The sequence below is a fragment of the Silene latifolia genome, chromosome 6 (assembly GCF_048544455.1).
Source record: "Silene latifolia isolate original U9 population chromosome 6, ASM4854445v1, whole genome shotgun sequence".
In the NCBI taxonomy this organism is placed as follows: domain Eukaryota; kingdom Viridiplantae; phylum Streptophyta; class Magnoliopsida; order Caryophyllales; family Caryophyllaceae; genus Silene; species Silene latifolia.
The window spans coordinates 6530418-6549438 of record NC_133531.1 but is presented as its reverse complement, the minus strand read 5'-3'; the positions used below and the strand labels follow the sequence as shown (position 1 = coordinate 6549438).

Sequence of the window (19021 nt, the reverse complement as noted above, 5' to 3'; positions counted from 1 at the left end):
GTCACGTCACTTTTGTCGAAACCGTCTTTCCTTACTCTCGTCTCACCTCTGCCACTCCATCCTCTTCTCCACCTGAATCGACTGACTGGTTTACTCCACCAGTCGGTTTCCTACCTACCTCCACCACCCCTGCCTCGTCTGTCTCTACCCCACCCTCGCCATCTACGCCTACATCCACCTCCTCTCCTGCTCACTCTGCTCAGCCCTCACCTTCTGCCAGCACCCATCCCAACTCGCCCTCCCCGCCAAACCCAGCTGCACAGCCCTCCTCTGATGCCTCTGCCACACCCTCTTCCCCTCTGTCCTCGCCATCCCCACCTCCACCACCACCACCGCCACCTCCACCCCATCACCATGGAACCCGCCTGAGTAACAATATTCGTAAGCCCAACCCAAAATATGCAAAACTTGCTACCGTCACATCCCCTCACTCACTTCCAAAAACTACAAAACAGGCTCTTACCTCTCCACATTGGCGTGCCGCTATGCTCGAGGAATACAATGCGTTGATTCGAAACAAGACATGGACCCTTGTGCCGAATAATTCTTCCATTAAAGTCGTTGGGTGCAAGTGGATTTTCCGTGTCAAATATAATCCCGATAATACAATTCAAAAATATAAAGCTAGATTAGTTGCAAAAGGTTTTACTCAACAACATGGGATTAATTACATGGACACATTCAGTCCAGTCGTTAAACCCGTCACAGTCCGTCTTCTTTTGTCACTTGCTCTTAGTCACGGTTGGTCAATTCGTCAACTCGACATCAACAATGCCTTTCTTCAAGGCACCTTACATGAGACCGTCTACATGTCTCAACCACCGGGATTCATCAACACCGAGTCCTCTTCACACGTTTGTAAGCTCAATAAAGCCATCTATGGCTTGAAGCAAGCTCCGCGGGCATGGTATACTGAACTCAAAGGCTACCTTGTTCAATTTGGGTTTAAGGTATCTCTTGCGGATTCGTCACTTTTTATTTACAAAACAGTCACTCACACACTTTTTGTTCTAGTCTATGTCGACGATATCATCGTCACCGGGCCGTCCCCTGTTTTTCTCACTGATTTTATCACAAAATTGGCTTCACGGTTTTCCCTCAAAGATCTTGGCAACTTGTCTTACTTCTTGGGAGTTGAGGTCACCCCAAATAAACATGGTCTTCTCCTCTCCCAATCGAAGTACATTTACGATATTTTGCAGCGACACAATATGGTGGATTGTAAACCTTCCACAACTCCCATGATGTCTTACCCACACTTAGCCGTCCATACCAACACTCCTCTATGCGATATCACCACTTATCGCTCCATTGTCGGCAGTTTACAATATCTATCACTTACCCGTCCCGATGTTTCCTTTGCAATAAATAAACTTGCACAATTTATGCAAAGTCCACAGCAAGCTCACTGGAGTGCACTGAAACGTGTCCTCCGTTATCTCCATGGTACTATGTCCCTCGGTCTACAGCTACATCGCCACACTCCGCTCCAATTACATGCCTTTAGCGATGCCGATTGGGGTGGTGATAAGGATAATTATACCTCTACCTCTGGTTATTTGGTCTATCTAGGTAAGAATCCGATAGCTTGGTCTTCAAAGAAACAAAAAACCATTGCTTTATCAACCACCGAGGCTGAATTTCGAGCTGTTGCCGAGACGACGACACAGCTCTCTTGGGTTCGGTCTCTACTCACTGAGCTTGGTGTTGTTTTTCGTGCTCCGCCGGTTATATATTGTGATAATTTAAGCGCAACGAACTACTCGGCCAATCCTGTTTTCCATTCGCGTATGAAGCATGTGGCGTTAGCTTTTCACTTTGTTCGAGCTCAGGTTCAAGATGGTACACTTCGAGTTTCGCATGTTAGTAGCAGTGATCAGTTAGCTGACGTGCTAACTAAGCCCCTTGCCCGTTCTCAATTCGAAACTATTATTTCCAAGATCGGCCTTTTCAATGGTCAGTCCGTCTTGCGGGGGAATATTAAGGACACTTCTAATATCAAGCAAGTAGTTAACCATATCTCTAACTCTTAGCAAGATAATATTCAGTTGTTATTATCCTTGACTTAGTATATACGTACATATTGCATTCACATGTATAGTTGCTATATCTTAGGCTTTAGATTAGTATATAATAGATGCAACCCTTGTATTGTAATTCAAGTAATACAATCATAATCATTCACATTCCAATTCTTTATCTTATACTAAGAACAGAGAAGGAGATAAATTGTATATTTCTCATTGATTCATCCAAGCGTCTGATACATCTTATATACATCTAAAAGATCACAACTTCCCTAAAGCTAATCCTATGAAATAGGAAAACACAATAACAATATATATACAATATACAATAATATCACACCAAAGAAGGAAAACAATATACGTGATATGTGGCAGGATATTATCTCCAATATTTGCACATATCCTATATTCTAATAGCATATCTCTAATCACGCACCAAACGCCAAAGGATGAGATAAAGTCACTTGGTGTAAAACTAATTCTCTAATATTGCTCGAAAAGCTTGTATTTTATACATTGATTGATTTTTTTTTTTTTTTGAAGAAAAATGCCTAAGGCATTACTCAATTAATAAACGATCAAAAGTAACAGCAGCGTTAACAGAAGGTGGGAACTCATCCTCCCATACAACTTTTCCTACGACTCGTGTAACACAATGAGCTAAACCATGAGCAACACAGTTATTGACTCGACTTGCATAAGACCAAATAACAGACTCAAAATTAAAACTAAAAGTAATAATATCCTCTAATAATTGATGAAACATGCTTCGTCCCAGCTGCTTATCGCGAATGGCATCGATCACTGGCAAACAATCACTCTCGATTTCCACCTTGCGAATCCCACGTGCAGCTGCTTCTTCCAGACCATCCAAGATTGCGGTAGCTTCTGCAAACTTAACATCCCAGCTTTGAATCCTACCAATCGAAACACCCCACATCACCTCACCCTTACTGTCACGGCAAACAATACCCGTACACACTCCCTCTCCCTCCTTCACTCCTGCGTCAACGTTTATTTTGACGAAACCCACACGCGCTGGTCTCCACCCCGACTCCTCCTCCCCCCGAGCACCTCCCCGTTTACAGACCACCCCCTCAGACTGCATACCCCCATCCCCAACACCTTCCATAGCCACGTCCTTTGCCCTTCTCACAACATCTTCCGGAGCCACCCTCGCATTATCAAAAATTACCTTATTGCGGTGTTCCCAGATAGCCCAGCACCCAATCATCAACATCGCTCCTTCTTCCATCCCCAAATTCCTCCAGCACCCCTCCACCCATTCCTTCACATCCCCACCCAGTCCTGCGGTCACCTCACCCAAGTTTAAGCCATCCCAAACCCATTTAGCCACCCCACAATCCCGGAACAAATGAAGACTAGACTCTATATTTGAATGACAAAAAGAACAGAGAGAGTACTCACCTCCAACTCGGGCAGCAATGTTGGCTCGTGTTGCGAGTGCTTCACTACACAGTTGCCAGAAGAAGAGCTTCACACGGGGCCAAACCGAAAGTTTCCAGAGCCGATTCCACAACCATTTCCCACTAGCCCAGTCAGACCCACTCGCCATATCTCCCATCTCCCCGACCAACATCTTATACGCACTCTGAACTGAATACAACCCATTCTTCTCAAGGCCCCAATACCAAATGTCAGGAGGTTTATTTGGGCTAATTCGAATATCATGGTGATGGGGCATATTCTGCACCGATGACCAAGTCAACATATTGAGCAAGGTCAAAGATGTCCACAGCAAGTCAACGACTTAGACAGCCTAGCCGATGCGGCCCATCGGCCTGCCAACCTGGGTCCCGGCAATGACAACCTGCCAGCCGGGACACATATCCGCGTACTCATATCCAAGACCCCTCGGCGGCGGGTCACCAGGGCCCGCCGGCCAGCCATAGGTCCCTCGGCCGAGGGGTAGATCAGTCTTTCCACCTGCTAGCCACTTGGCCACTTGGCCACTACGTGACAAAAGGTGAAGTCTATAAATACTCCTCAACCTTCATTGAGGAAAGGATCCCATCCAATCCAGAAATACACAACTTGACCTAAATACACTATTCATCTGGTATAATCTTCCTTATCTCTCTACAATATATTCCTAGCCAATTAGCATACAACTTATACATCTAAGTTTACTGACTTGGGCGTCGGAGTGGGTACGCTTGGCTCAAGGCCAAGCCCTCAGTTCGTTCATTGTTGCAGGAGAGGCCGAGAGGAACGATTAAGACCAAGGGAGAATCCAACTCAAGATATCATTCAACAAGCCACGGGTGGTAACTATACTTGCTCTGGAATTACACCCGGAACAATTGGCGCCGTCTGTGGGGAAGACACTAGAAGCTAGTCACATTCATTCCCAAAACAAAAAAAAAAACAACAAACAAAAACCCACCCAAAAAGCTGAGAAGATGTCGAAACAACAAGACGCAGTCGTGACCGACGAAACCGCGTTCCACCAAGATGATACCTTCAACAATTATGGAGTCGTGCAGCCCTCCACCGGCGGGGTAATCCAACCGGAGTTCGGGATGCCGATAATACCAGCCAACCAGGTCACCATCATGGGGCATGTGGTTGACATAGCAAAGCTGAAAATGGTCCTGGACCTAATTAGTAATACGTCTGCTCACACTGTCACGCCGACAAGAGCGGCGGAAACCGTCCCAGAAGACCGGGGCCCAAAATGTGACTCAGAAATTTGAACGGAGCACTAGGAGAAGCTGACCCAGCAAAGTCGCCGGGGGAGCCCAAAGTGGGCGTGGTAGACCTAAGTCCTTCCCGTACTCGTGGGAGGACAGCGTCCCCGCAACACGAACGAGGCATACCCCAAAGGAGCCGAGGAGTCCGACTCGGCGAGTTGGAGAAGAAGTCCAAGTCGAAGAAGGAGCCCCTCCCGCTACGAGGAGAGGAGCCGGGTTAGGAATGCGAGGAGCCGATCGCCACGTGCCATCCGGCATGTGATCAGACAGCCCCTCAGCGCCTACGTCCTAGAAGTCCAGGTGCCAACTAAGCTCAAGTTGCCGCCCATATCATACAAAGGGGAAGGCGATCCAGCCGACCACGCTGAGGCTTTCGAGTCTCACATGTCGGTATGGGAGCAACCCGATGAAGTGTGGTGCCGAGTTTTCCCAACAACGTTGCATGGGATGGCTCAAAGTTGGTACAAGGGGCTTCCCGACGGCTCGGTGTACTACTACGCCGACCTAAGGGACGCCTTTCTAGCCCAGTACTCTTGCAACAAGAGAAGGGCCGTGGAGACATCGGACCTCCTAACTATCAAACAGGAGGGGGGGCGAGTCTCTACGAAGCTACATGAAGAGGTTCGACGGAAAGGTCCAACGATTCGAGAGATTAATCCCGAATCGGCGGCCTTGCGCGATGAAGGGCCTCCCAAGGGGAGATTTGAAAAATGAGCTCATCAAGTGCGGAGGCCTGGGCTTGGATGCCGCCAGGAAAATGGCCGACCCGGCCATCAAAGTAGAAGACTATCACAAGACGTGGTTAGGCCCCACGAGGCCGAGCACTCGAAAAGAAGAGCGCCGGGAGGGCAACCCCGATGAAAGACGCCGTGACAATAATAGGTCACGGTCTGACAAATCTGCCAGGAGACGGGACTCGACGGGCGCCGGGGGGAGTTCGGGAGCGTACTACAAAAAACGGTGCGGCGATCACACCCCTAGTCGTGTCGGCCGCCGAGGTATTCGCTCGAGCAAGAGCGAAGGCCGAGTGGGGAAAGGCCCCTAGGCCGAGGAGTGACGGTGACACGAGCCAATACACGCGAGTACCACGCACACCGGACACTTAACCAACGATCGCCGACATCGAAGGACGCCATTGAAGAGCTGATCCGGAAGGGGAGCCTCGGCAAGTATGTCGCCAAAGGCCGGAAACCGAATGCGGCGGGTCAAACAAGAAATCCGTCTTTGAACGGATAGGAGTAATCCATGTTGTCATCGAGGCAACGGAACGATGGGTCCGCTCATGGACACAAACGGCAACCGAATGAGCCGTGTCGGGCCGTCAACTTTGTGCCCAACACAACCCCCCCCCGCTCCCAAAATCCCCGATATGACTATCGGACAGGCGGACTACGAGGGAGTCATTGCTCCTCACAGCGACCCACTCACGGTCCACCTGGACATAGCCAACCATTTGGTGAAGAGGTGCCTAATCGACACGGCGCCTACACGAACATTATGTACGAGAGAATGCTTTCTCGGCCTCGGTCGAGAGTCGAAGATTTGAACCCCCGCACCAACCCGCGTACGGCTTTTCTCGGGGTCGGCCTGGTACCCCAGGGTCGGTCGGGATGCCGTAAGGTTCGGCGAGGGAACTGCACCAGAACGTTATGTCGATTTTATAGTCATCAACGGCACATCTGCCCACGACGTTCTCATAGGCCGGGTCACTTTGAGTGAAACCCAAGTTTGTAATATCCGTCCGGGCCTTGACATTAATATACGTCTCGGACCGGGGGGAGGCTCATAAACTCACCTCGAAGAACGAGAAGGATCCCGGCGTATGGGAGATACACACTAACGGCCCTTCCACGACGGATAGCTCGAAAGCCAGCGTCGTTATCATTAGCCCGAACGGAGATGTGTTTGAGCACGCCTTGGAGCTCACCTCCTCGACCTCAGACAACGAATGCAAGTACGAGGTAATGATAACCGGAGTCAGGCTAGCCAGAACCGCCGGGGCAGAACACGTCGTGGTAAAAACAGACTCGCTCTCATTGACCAACCAGATCAAAGGAGAATACGGGGCTCGGGACTATAAGACGACGAGGTATCTAGAGAGGGTGAGAGCCGGCGCTTCAAAATTAAAATCCTTCCAGATACAGCACACTCCCAGGCCCGAGCACGACCGAACCATTAGCATGGTCGAAGGAGCTGAGACCGAAGAGGTGGAGATTGACCCAGGCCGCACCGTAATCGTCGGTACCAACCTGGAGCCAAAATTCAGAGCCAAACTCCTGGACCTGCTAAGGAAAAACAAAGACGTCTTCGCCTACTCAGCGGCCGAGATGCCGGGTGTGAGCCGGGAGGTGATTATTCACAAGCTGAACGTACTCCCCACCGCTCGCCCTGTCAAGCAAAGAATGAGGAACTCCTCATCCGAGAAAGACGAGGCCATCAAAGCCGAGGTAGACAAACTACTTACGGCGGGCTTTATTATGCCTTGCACCTACCCGGAGTGGTTAGCCAATGTTGTGATGGTAAAGAAGTCATCGGGGGCATGGAGAATGTGTGTAGACTTTACCCAACTTAATAAAGCATGCCCCAAAGATTGTTACCCTCTGTCACGGATAGACGACTTAATCGATGCCACGGCGAGCTACACCATGCGAGCCCGCTAGACGCCTTCTCGGGATATCACCAGGTTTTCATGGCTGAGGAAGACATGCCCAAATGCGCATTCATCACCGCTAACGGCACATACATGTACAAAATGATGCCGTTCGGTTTGAAAACGCCGCGCAACGTATACAAGGCTAGTGGACAAAGTGTTCCAAAATCAAAAAGGGCGAAACATTGAGGCCTACGTCGACGATGCTATTGTAAAAAGCAAGTCCGACAAACACTGGCCGATTTACACGAAACATTTTGTTCACTAAGGAAGTACAAGATGAAGCTCAACCCAATGAAATGCAACCGGTGTCCGGCGGGTAAATTTCTCGGTGTACTTGTCGGTGCCGGAGGCATCGATGCAAATCCAGACAAAGTCCAAGCAATCTTAGACCTACCGGAGCCAAAGAATCGAAAAGAGGTTATGATGCTGACCGGAAGAATGGCGGTTCTCGCCCGTTTCATCTCTCGGTCAGCCGACAAGAGCACCCCATTCTTCAAAGTTTTGAAAGGGAATAAAGACTTCAGGTGGGGGAGGAGCGAGCACGGCCTTCAAGCGGTTGAAAGCTCATCTTCGAGACTCTCCCAACTCTGTCCAGGCCGATCTTTGGGGGAGACGCTATACCTATACATAGCGAGTTACCTCGGCCACGGTCGGTGCGGTGATCATCGGGGAAGAAGACAAACAAAGAACACCCAATCTACTTTGTCGGCCCATACATTGTTGCCCGCCGAGAGAAATTACCCAATAATCGAAAAAGGAGCCTTCGTAAGTCGTCGTTGCCACGAGGAAGTTAAAACCCTACTTCGACGCGCACCCCGTGACGGTCCTAACCGATCGGTTAGAGAAAGCTTTGGAAAAATTCGAGCAATCCGGCAGGCTCATCAAGTGGGCGGTGGAACTCTCGGCTTCGGCATTCGGTCACAACAAACCAAGACCTTCGATAAAGGGGCAAGCACTTGCATTTCTGGCCGAATGCACGTATCAAGAAGAGCCAAACCCAGGCGTATGGGAGGTCTACACCGACGGCTCCTCCACGACGAACAGCTCGGAGCGGCATCCTCATCATCAGCCCAAACGGGGACGAGTTCGAGTACGCCTTGAAATTCACCTTCTCGGCCTCGAACAACGAATCCGAATACGAGGCGGTGATAACCGGGTCGAGCTAGCTAGGGGTGCAGAGCAGAGCACATTGTGTTGAAGACGGACTCACTGTTGGTTACTAACCAAATCAGAGGGGAGTTTGAGGCTCGGGACGACGGAATGGTAAGGTACCTAGAAAGGGTAAAGGCCGACATAGCGAAATTGAAGTCTTTCCAAATCCAATGCGTTCCCAGATCCGAGAACAACCGGGCCGACGCTCTCTCCAAACTTGCCAGCTCAACCATCAAGAACGTCAGCCGAACCGTGCTGGTAGATATCCGGAATGCGAAGAGCATCACTGAGACCGACGGCATGGTGGGCAACGTAGAAGCCGAGACAACGTGGATGACTCCGATAATGAAATACAAACTTACAGGTGAATTACCGGAGGGCCGCAATCCCTCGGCCAAAATGAAACGGATCGCCGCCGGTACTTAGTGTTCGAAGGAGAACGTACGAAGGTCCGTAATAAGACCACTTTTGAAGTGTGTCGGTCCGGTAAACCACGCGAGGCGATCTTGACGAGAGATTCACGAAGGCATCTCAGGACACCACATGGGGCAAGAACGCTAGCCCACAAAGCTCTACGAGCCGGCTACTTCGGCCCACCATGCTTCAAGATTCGAGCAAAGACCAAGAAGTGCACGAACGCGGATGCATGCCCCGTAATACACGCTCCCTCCGAGGGACCTACAACCGGTGCTCGGCCCTCTTCCTTCGCACAGTGGGGGATGGACATGCTAGGGCCATTCCCAACAGCCTCCGGAGGAAGGAAGTTCTTGATCGTCGCTGTTGATTACTTCACCAAATGGGTTGAAGGCGTAGCGATCTGCGAAGACCACGGCGGCCGTCGAAAGGTAATGCAGGGAAAATGTTATAACTCGTTTCGGATTACCCCAAGTTATAGTATTTGACCACGGCCGAGAGTTACGGAGTGACCGATAATGAATTGGTTAGAAGAGCTTGGTATCAAGTTTGCATACTCCTCCGTCTGCCACCCACAGAGCAACGGACATGCGGAGGCGGCCAACAAAACGATCCTCAACGGTCGAAGAAGACAAATCGAAGACCTTAAGGGAAGGTGGGACGATGAACTACCCGGCGTCCTATGGTCCCTTCGAACCACGGAGAAAGAAGCAACGGGGTACACCCCTTTCCACCTAGTCTACGGTTCCGAAGCGATCCCTACCGATTAAAGCAACGGTGCCAACATTCGAACGGCTACCTTGACCCGGTTGAAAACGAGGATGGCACTGAAAGCTTCCTTAGACACTGGTCGAAGAAAGCCGAGATACGACACGCCTCAACTTGCGGTATATCGAGCCGGATGAAAAGAGCCTACAACAGAAGAGTCCACAAGAGGGATTTAAAAGTGGGAGACCTAGTCCTAAGGAAGTCGGCTGCCACCAACAAAGGAAATATTCATGGTAAAATCGACCCAACTCGGGAGGGTCCCTACAAGGTGATTGAAGAGATGAGACCGGGCACATACCGGCTGACAGACATGGGAGGTGTGCCTTTGATGAGCCATTGGAACACCGACAACTTGAGGAAATACTTTGTATAGCGGCGGAGGTGTCCAAACCCATTGTGGACACCCCAACGCATGATCATAGCAAACGAATGAATCACCCAACTTTTCCGTCGAAGTGTTTGTCACTCAAAGAGAAGAATCGCTACCGAGCCATTAACCCCGATTATCTCGGCCTCAGCCGAAAGCGACGGGGACACAATGACCGGTACACTAGAAGAATCGCTATCGAGTCATAACCCCGATTACCTCGGCCCTAGCCGAGAGCGACGGGGAAACAATGACCGATAAGCGCTATCGAGCCGTAACCCCGATTACCTCGGCCAAAGCCGAGAGCGACGGGGACACAACGACCGATATGCTAGAAGAAACGTATACTCAGTGCAGTTGAGACGCGAGTCCGCGGTCAATATGCCTACGATTCGAATGCTATCGAGCCATAACCCCGATTACCTCGGCCCTGGCCGAGAGCGACGGGGACACAATGACCGTGCGCTAGAGGAAATGCTAAAGACGTTAACACAGTTGTGATGCGCGTACTAACTGCCTCGGCCATGCCGACGGTAAAAACAAAGGCACTCAATTAAATAACGCAAAGAGACAAATGAAGGATGATGATCAAAGTCCCGGCCAAAGCCAAGGACCAAAAGATAAAATTGTTAAAAATGATTGCGAGGAGAGTACGGGGCGACGGTAGTCCCCATGAGGATAGCTTAAACTCTACCTACCAAAGCTTTACAAAAAGCAAGGAAACAAAGGAAAACAAAAGGTTACAGACTTAGGATTTGAAGCGCCAAAAGATGGCGGGGAGAGAAGGCTCAATAGTTGGCCCCCGAACAGACTAAAGCTATCCGAGACGCCGGGTGAGTCAGTGATGACCGCCCGTCTCCCTATGCTGCTGCTTTGTCCTCCATCGAGCAGCGCGGCTTCTCCGGTGGCCGGCTCGGAAGAGGGCTCTACATTTTCAAGTGCCTTTAGCACGCCACCCTCCCTCACCTCTGCATCACGAGACGGCCTCCGTCTTCCCCCGCCCGCTTCGTCCGCGACCTCGGCCATCTCGTCCAAAAGCTTCTCAAATTCATCCCACGGGAAAGAGCCCTCGGGGACGAGCTTCCTTATTGCCTCCCTGGTCGCCTCCTCGGCCTGGTCCCGGAATTGGGCGCACATTTTGGGAGAAGTTCATCTTGGAGCATGGCAATATCCTTCTCCTTTTGAGCAATGACGGCTTGCGCGTCCCTAAGCGCCTCACTTTGGTTGTGGAACCGATTCTTCCACTTTTCCCCCTCGGCAACCGCGGCGTTATGAGCGTCCTTGTACCTATCCCGCTCCTCCATCATCTTGGCGTGGCGCCATCGCTTCCTCAACTTTGGCCCTCTCGGCCCCCGCGACTTCTCAACCTCCTCCGCGCGCTTCTTGGCGAAAAAGAAATCCGGTTTAAACTTCGCGGCCTCCCCTTTGCGGCGAGAGAGGTCAAGTCTAAGCTTCGCCATCGGCGGCGCGGCTTGGCCCATGGTTTTCTCCTGCTCCGCGATATAGGAGCCGGCTTGTTGGGTCCACTTCGCCAGCCTCTTATACATTTTCACACCCTCCGCCACAAGCTCGGAGGCGAGAGATCTTCGAGCGGAGGAGTCAACAATGACATTTCCGTCACCCGCCGTCTCGATAGCCCTCTCAAGGCGCTTCCCGATTGCCGCTCAATAAGAACGGCGGTCGCCGAGGAAGGATCTGCAAAAATTTGCACAAAGCATCCATGTCACCTTGCATTGACACATCGAAAAGCGGTCGTCTGGGATGTCCAAATGAACCGGCTAAATCCAAACCACAAGTTAGATCCGTACCAGTTTGGGCCCTTTTTGTTCGAGGGCCGGATGGATCGGTTTTCTCCCCGGCAACAACGGAAGGAGACGGTGGCTCTTTCCTCTTCTCCCCAACAACGGTAGAAGCAAGCGGCGACTCCTTAGCAATGGTCACCGACCCCCCGGTAATATCAACGACCTCCACAGGTTCCCTCTGAACCAGGGTCGAAGAAGGAGCACACGACGCCGCCGTCGCCCTGTCGCGACCCTCTTCGTTCTCTTTGGTACGCCTCCGAGAACCCTTGCCTGAGCCGCCACCGGATCCACCCCTTTTAACTGCTTATCCATGAGCTCGTTGGGAGACGGTCTGCGATCGCGCAATTCAGCCGTAGGATGCCGCACAACGACCTTCCCGTCCTTATCAAGGCCTAACCGCTTCAAGGTACTCTCGGACGGATCCCCGGCCAAACCGGTCTGCAAAAAGAAAACCAAACAAGAATTACACGACAGGAATAGAACATAGCTCTAAAAAACAGGAGCATAACAGGCAAAAATAGGCCTCACACCGACCCCACTCACCCTGGCTGAGGGCCGGTATGAGGCCGACGTGACAGAAAGCGACTCATCTTGAAGAATAATCTGAGTCGGGGCGACCATCCCTTCTCGGATCGAGCAATTTTGCATCGCCCGCTCCTCATCCTCAGTAAGAGGAACCTTCGAAGCGTCCATTTTCACCTTACCCCGGGAGGTACACTCCTCATACTCTTCCCGGTTCTCACACCGCAAGTAAACAGGGCTCTGGAAAGACCGGGGCAATGGGTAATCCTCCGGCACTTGGACATAAACCCACCGCCGTTGCCAGTCTTTGCAGGAAGTAAGCTTGTTCACGGAGACATAGCCTGGCTCCGTCTGTACGCTGTACCACCCCACCTTACCAGCAATTGACGGTCGAAGACTGTGAAGTCGGCGGAATAAGTTGACCGTCGGGATCTCCCCCTAAAGAGACAAAGCCACACAAAGCCAACTATCGTCCTCATGGCGGCGGATGTAGTTGGGCCACCGCGACGTTCATAGCTACGATAATGGCCACGACGTATCTATTCGGAGGAAACCGCGCCCATACTCCGGATGCCGATGTACACGCCGGTGTGACCCGGTGGAGGGCAACAGAACCGCGACCCTCTTTAGGAATAACGATCTTATACCCCTCACCGAATGAGAAATGGCCTCCGAAAAGTGTCTCGCCGGAACAACCGCCGAACTTATGGAACCAACCACGTTCAAGACCCGGTCGTACGGGGCTCGCCATGATCCGGACAGACGACCTCCCACCATCGGAAGGGGTCCCCTCATCCTCATCGACATCCTCACCTCATCCTCCCGTCCCTCCGGTGGTGGATCGACTACGGGAGAAGGAGACCTAGGGCCCCCAAACCTTATCGGAATGACATCTAGTATCTCCTCCCCATCAAGACGCAACGGGAATCCTCCGTGCGAAGTACTAGTCCCGGCGCCGATGTGGAGACATAATAGCAACAATTATTTAACAAAATGAAAAGAAGAAGTTTGTTTGTTTACCTTGAAGAAAAACACTCGCCGGAATAACAACTCCGAATGTTAGAAGACAGAAGCCCTTGAAAGTTTAGAGAAGAAAAATTTTGGAGAATGAAATTGGTGACCAATTTCACGGAGCAAATCGCCTATTTATAGGGAAAAGCCCATGAAGCAGGGACCAATCGAGAGAACACCCATGAAGCGTCAACCAATCAAAGATGCGGACACGTGTCGGACATGCAACCACGGGATGTCAATCGTTGCAACAGTTGTGTCAATCAATGCAACAGTGACCAAACGTCGTCAACACGCATATTCAAATCTCTCCGCCTATTCACCTTCCTCAACAAATTCCCATGCACCTATTCTCCGCCGGCCACATGATCAACCAAGCTAGACACCGCCGTAGGGGCAATCAAAAATAACCGGCAGTCTCAACCCCGGTCTCGGCCAGCGTCCCTTTCTTTTCCACATCGGATGCCCAATACACACCCATGTGGAGGGGGGATATGGTACGGCCTAAGAAAGACTAGGCAGAGCGGAAGAAGCCGCCGCAGAAGAAGCCGATCGGGAAAATTTTCTACAAACTACTCGCGCGAGAATATACGCTCGAGGCGAACATCGAAGCCCATACCACGGCATAGACTACGCTGGGGGCAAATTGATGGGGCATATTACGCACCGATGACCAAGTCAACATATTGAGCAAGGTCAAAGATGTCCACAAGAAGTCAACGACTTAGACAACCCTAGCCGTCGGCCCATCGGCTGCCAACCTGGTCCCGCAATGACAACTGCCACCGGGACACATATCCGCGTACTCATATCCAAGACCCCTCGGCGGTGAGTCACCGGGGCCCGCCGGCCAGCCATAGGTCCCTCGGCCGAGGGGTAGATCAGTCTTTCCACCTGCTAGCCACTTGGCCACTACGTGACAAAAGGTGAAGTCTATAAATACTCCTCAACCTTCATTGAGGAAAGGATCCCATCCAATCCAGAAATACACAACTTGACCTAAATACACTATTCATCTGGTATAATCTTCCTTATCTCTCTACAATATATTCCTAGCCAATTAGCATACAACTTATACATCTAAGTTTACTGACTTGGGCGTCGGAGTGGGTACGCTTGGCTCAAGGCCAAGCCCTCAGTTCGTTCATTGTTGCAGGAGAGGCCGAGAGGAACGATTAAGACCAAGGGAGAATCCAACTCAAGACATCATTCAACAAGCCACGGGTGGTAACTATACTTGCTCTGGAATTACACCCGGAACACATGGATTCGCTGCACTTCGAAGGGAAGAAAGATTTGATTCAACTTGTTCCCATCCCACTCAGCTAGGTTCGGTATCATCAGCTCGCCAACCGTCATATTCTCAAGACCGTGTGGACAAGGCGAGATAATACGGCCAGAGCTTGTATTCGTAATCCACGGATGACCCCCACACTTTCGTCAAAAGCCCATCCCCTATACGTCTCCTCATTCCTTGTTCTAACACCGATCTCGCTTCCAAAATTCCGCGCCACGTATAGCTAGGATTGTGGCCTAGTTCAGCCTCCATGAAATCGACATTGGGGAAGTATTTCGCTTTCATGAGACGGGTCCATAAGCTGTTCGGGTTGGTTAATAATCGCCACGCCTGTTTCCCAAGGAGAGCAAGATTAAACTGTCGAAAATCACGGAACCCCATCCTCCCGCACCCTTTGGCCGCGCCATCTTCCTCCATGACACCCAGTGGATACCTCGCTTATCCTCGTTATGGCCCCACCAGAAGCGTGCTACTATAGCTCTAAGCTCATCACAAAAGTTTGCCGGAATTTTAAAAACACTCATCACATAGGTAGGGAGTGAATTGGCCAGAGCCTTTATGAGAACCTCCTTACCAGCCCTAGACAAAATTTTTCCGCGCCAACCTTGTAATCTTTTGCTAAGCTTATCTCTAATAATATCAGTAAGCACCTTCTTAGATCGACCCACTATCGTTGGAAGGCCAAGGTAACGGGCGTGTTCCTCCACCTCCATCACGCCTAATCTAGTAGCCACAGCACTCCTTTGACCCCTCGGGACCCCTCTACTAAAGACAACCGTAGTTTTCTCCAAACTAACCAATTGTCCTGAAGCAGCTTCATATCGTCTCAAGATATTGTTCACCCCATCAGCTTCCTGTAGCGTTGCCTTCACAAAGAATATACTATCGTCAGCAAAGAGAAGATGGGATATGGCTGGTGCCGCAGCTGAAACCCGAATCCCATGCAGCGTCTGGTTTTCGACCGCTCTCCGCAACATATTCGACAAGGCCTCGGCACAAATAAGAAACAAATATGGGGATAAAGGGTCACCTTGTCTCAATCCTCTGCTAGGTCGAAACTCAGCCGAAGGGGACCCATTAATTAGTACCGAGAAGGTAACTGTTGTAACACAAGCCATGACACGTTGAATCCCGCCCGTATCAAATCCCATCGTCATCAAGACCCTCTGAAGAAAGACCCATTCCACCCTATCATAAGCCTTGGCCATGTCAAGTTTCAAAGCCATGTACCCATCCGTCTGTCTGTTATTTTTCATAAAGTGAAACACTTCAAAAGCTGTGAGAATATTGTCCGTGATCTGCCTACCCGGGGTAAAGGCGCTCTGGTTCTCCGACACCACATCACCAAGGAACATCTTCAGACGGTTAGCCAAGACTTTCGACACTAGCTTATAGACCACATTACATAGACTAATCGGTCGAAAGTCCCTTATTTTGTCTGGCGCCTTCTTCTTCGGTATAAGAACAATGTTGGTCTTATTGAGCCTTTCAGGGCTCGCATTCCCACGCAGAATCTCCAGAACCGAAGCAGTAACCTGAGGGCCAATTTCGTGCCAATAGGTCTGAAAGAAGAGACCGTTCATTCCGTCTGGACCCGGTGCTTTTAGGGGATGCATTTGGTTAAGTGCTTCCACAATCTCCGCTTCACAATAGTCCATTCTGAGCATACCATTCATTCTATCCGTGACTCTCCCTTCCAAGCCCATTAGCACATCGTCAAAGTTCGTTGGCTCAGCTGTCTGAAAAAGCTCCTCAAAATAATCCACCGCCACTTTCTCAACCTTCTCCTCCCCTACACATTCCCGCCCTTCATCATCAATTAGGAGGGGTATAAAATTCTTTCGCCTGCGCTCACCTGCTTTGGAGTGGAAGAACTTAGTATTTCGATCCCCATCTTTCAACCATAATGCTCGGGATCGTTGGCGCCAATATTGCTCTTCTTGTTTATATAATGCAGCAATTTCCGCAATAAGCTTCCTTCGTTTTTGTACCGCGGCTTCCGATCTATCCCCTTCATTAAGGCGAGTCAACTGGTTGCGTTTCATTTCTAAGCCTCGATTGATTTTGCCAATACTAATTTTCTTCCACGCTTGAAGTTCTTTAGCACAAGCTTTGATAGTCAAAACCAAATCTCCCTGCCCCTTCATCACACCTCTAGACACGGCTTCCTCACAACCTTCTTCCCCCACCCACACTTGCTCAAAACGGAATCTGCTTCTCGTTTTCCCTCCTATTTCCCGTCTGTCAAAGGTAAGCTTTAGCGGGGCATGGTCCGACCATTCCCTATCTAGATGAAAATTCTTCGCATACGGGAACAAATCTTGCCACGCCTCATTGCACATTGCGCGGTCCAGCATACATTGTCTATTGTTCTCTCCTGCTTGCCCGTTATCATAAGTGAAAGCATACCCTTCCCATGCCACATCTCTCAGCCCACAAAAATCAACAGCGGCTTGGAAATTATTCATCTGCCATTGTGCCTGGCTTCCCCCTTTCATCTCAGTAGAATACAAGATTTCATTAAAGTCTCCTATACAAAGCCAAGGAAGTGAAGATTGCTCATTAAGCAGACGGAGTAAGTCCCATGAAAGATGTCTGTCAGACACAGCTGGCCACCCATAGAAACCCGTTACTCTCCACTCTTTCTCCCCCTCTCGAACATGAAAATCCATATGGTGCATAGATGCCGACACAAAGGAGCAGTCGATATCTTTTTTCCACATGAACGCGAGACCACCGGACCTTCCTGCACTATCCACATCAATACCATGGTACCCATCAAGCTTTTCCCTCACCCTCCTCATATCACGACCACAAAGTTTCGTCTCGCAAAGAAAAATCATGGTCGGGGCTTCCCTACGCACAAGGGTGCGCAGGGCATTAACCGTGTCGGGGTTGCCCAAGCCCCGACAGTTGAGACTTAGAAGATTCATTGGGCCTGGCAGGGTACATTGATTGATTTTAATTAGCTGAATTGATGACCGAATTTTGAGGAAAAGATAAGTATTTCAAATTCAATGAATAAGTCTAGATGCTCGAATTTGTTTATGGAATTGTTAGGGTGCAAACCCATGTTCTACATCGGTAGAATAAAGATGAAAACTCATCTTTATAAGGTCTACAAAATATAATAGTACCAGGCCTTTTGGGAAGGAGCCCAAGAGTAAATCCGTGAGGGCTTAGCTCAAAGCGGACAATATCGTACTATTATGGGTTGTGGACACAGATGCAGCAGAGGCCCAACACGGAATATTCACGCTTCCGCACAACAAGTGGTATCAAAGCCCAAGGTTCGACTTGGGCTAGACACAGAGATTCATCAGTAGGCCCAAAACTTGAAGTTGTACACTGTAAGGCATGGAACTCCTAGCTCGGGGTGAGTCCTTGAGCAAGCCCGGTCCAGGGTTAAATGGATGAAAGGCGTCATAGGTCTTGTGGGACAAAGACCATTTCTGTACTAGAACTGTTGATCAGGTGGACCCTTATCAGGTTGGGTACCGTTCCAGAACTGTTGATCAGGTGGACCCTTATCAGGTTGGATGCCGGTCCAGGGCATATTGGATGCAGAGAATGTTCGATATGCATGTGTAGCAAATTCCCAAGAAAGGGCACATGGACATGCAGGCTCAGGAGCATGTGGAGGGTACTCACTCGACCAGGCGGTGACATGTGGTGCAAGACATGGCTCGTGGTAGCATGGTGTGTCGGCTGGATTGGCCTTTTGGGAAGGAGTCCAAGAGTAAATCCGTGAGGGCTTGGCTCGCTTCCGCACAACAGGAATTGTAATTGTAATACGTGAAATTGTAAATGTATGATGCTGACGCCAAAGCATATTTGTTAATCCGAGCTTAGACACACTAAATAATCAATACGTAAATGGATGATTTCCGATGATTAATGTTAGATTATCGAATGTGTTAATGAAATTGTAATGTGTGAACGTTTGATGTCGGTAGAGTTGAGAACGAACCATACAAGGTGAAGAGAGTAAATTACGACTGCAGATCGTCGGCTCAGAGAGAAAAATAGATAGAGATGTCTGAACTAATTTTACTCTGCATTCTGAATTTCTAACTGTGAAAACTTAAAGAACCGTCTATTGTACAAAATCACACACTACTGACAGAAATCTTTACGTTACAGCGATGAATATTCGCGTTTTATGACTACAGAGGGAACTAACAAGTGATTAAGACACGATTATTGAACGAAGCACATAGATCGCTTTACAAGGCATTTTTCTTTTCATTTCGACGTCTCCTTGGTATTACATGCTTGAATGTCCCATAAATGC

The 19021-nt window shown here is 49.9% G+C and overlaps 1 protein-coding gene across 1 annotated transcript; it reads right to left on the bottom strand.

Moving 5' to 3' along the window:
- Positions 1-11736: 11736 nt before the first annotated feature.
- Positions 11737-17531, bottom strand: LOC141587449 (uncharacterized). The gene is made up of 3 exons (XM_074408935.1): positions 15099-17531; positions 12168-12335; positions 11737-12075 (listed from the first exon to the last, which is right to left on the bottom strand). Exons 1-3 carry the CDS (start codon positions 17529-17531, stop codon positions 11737-11739), a joined length of 2940 nt encoding a protein of 979 aa, XP_074265036.1.
- Positions 17532-19021: the final 1490 nt, after the last annotated feature.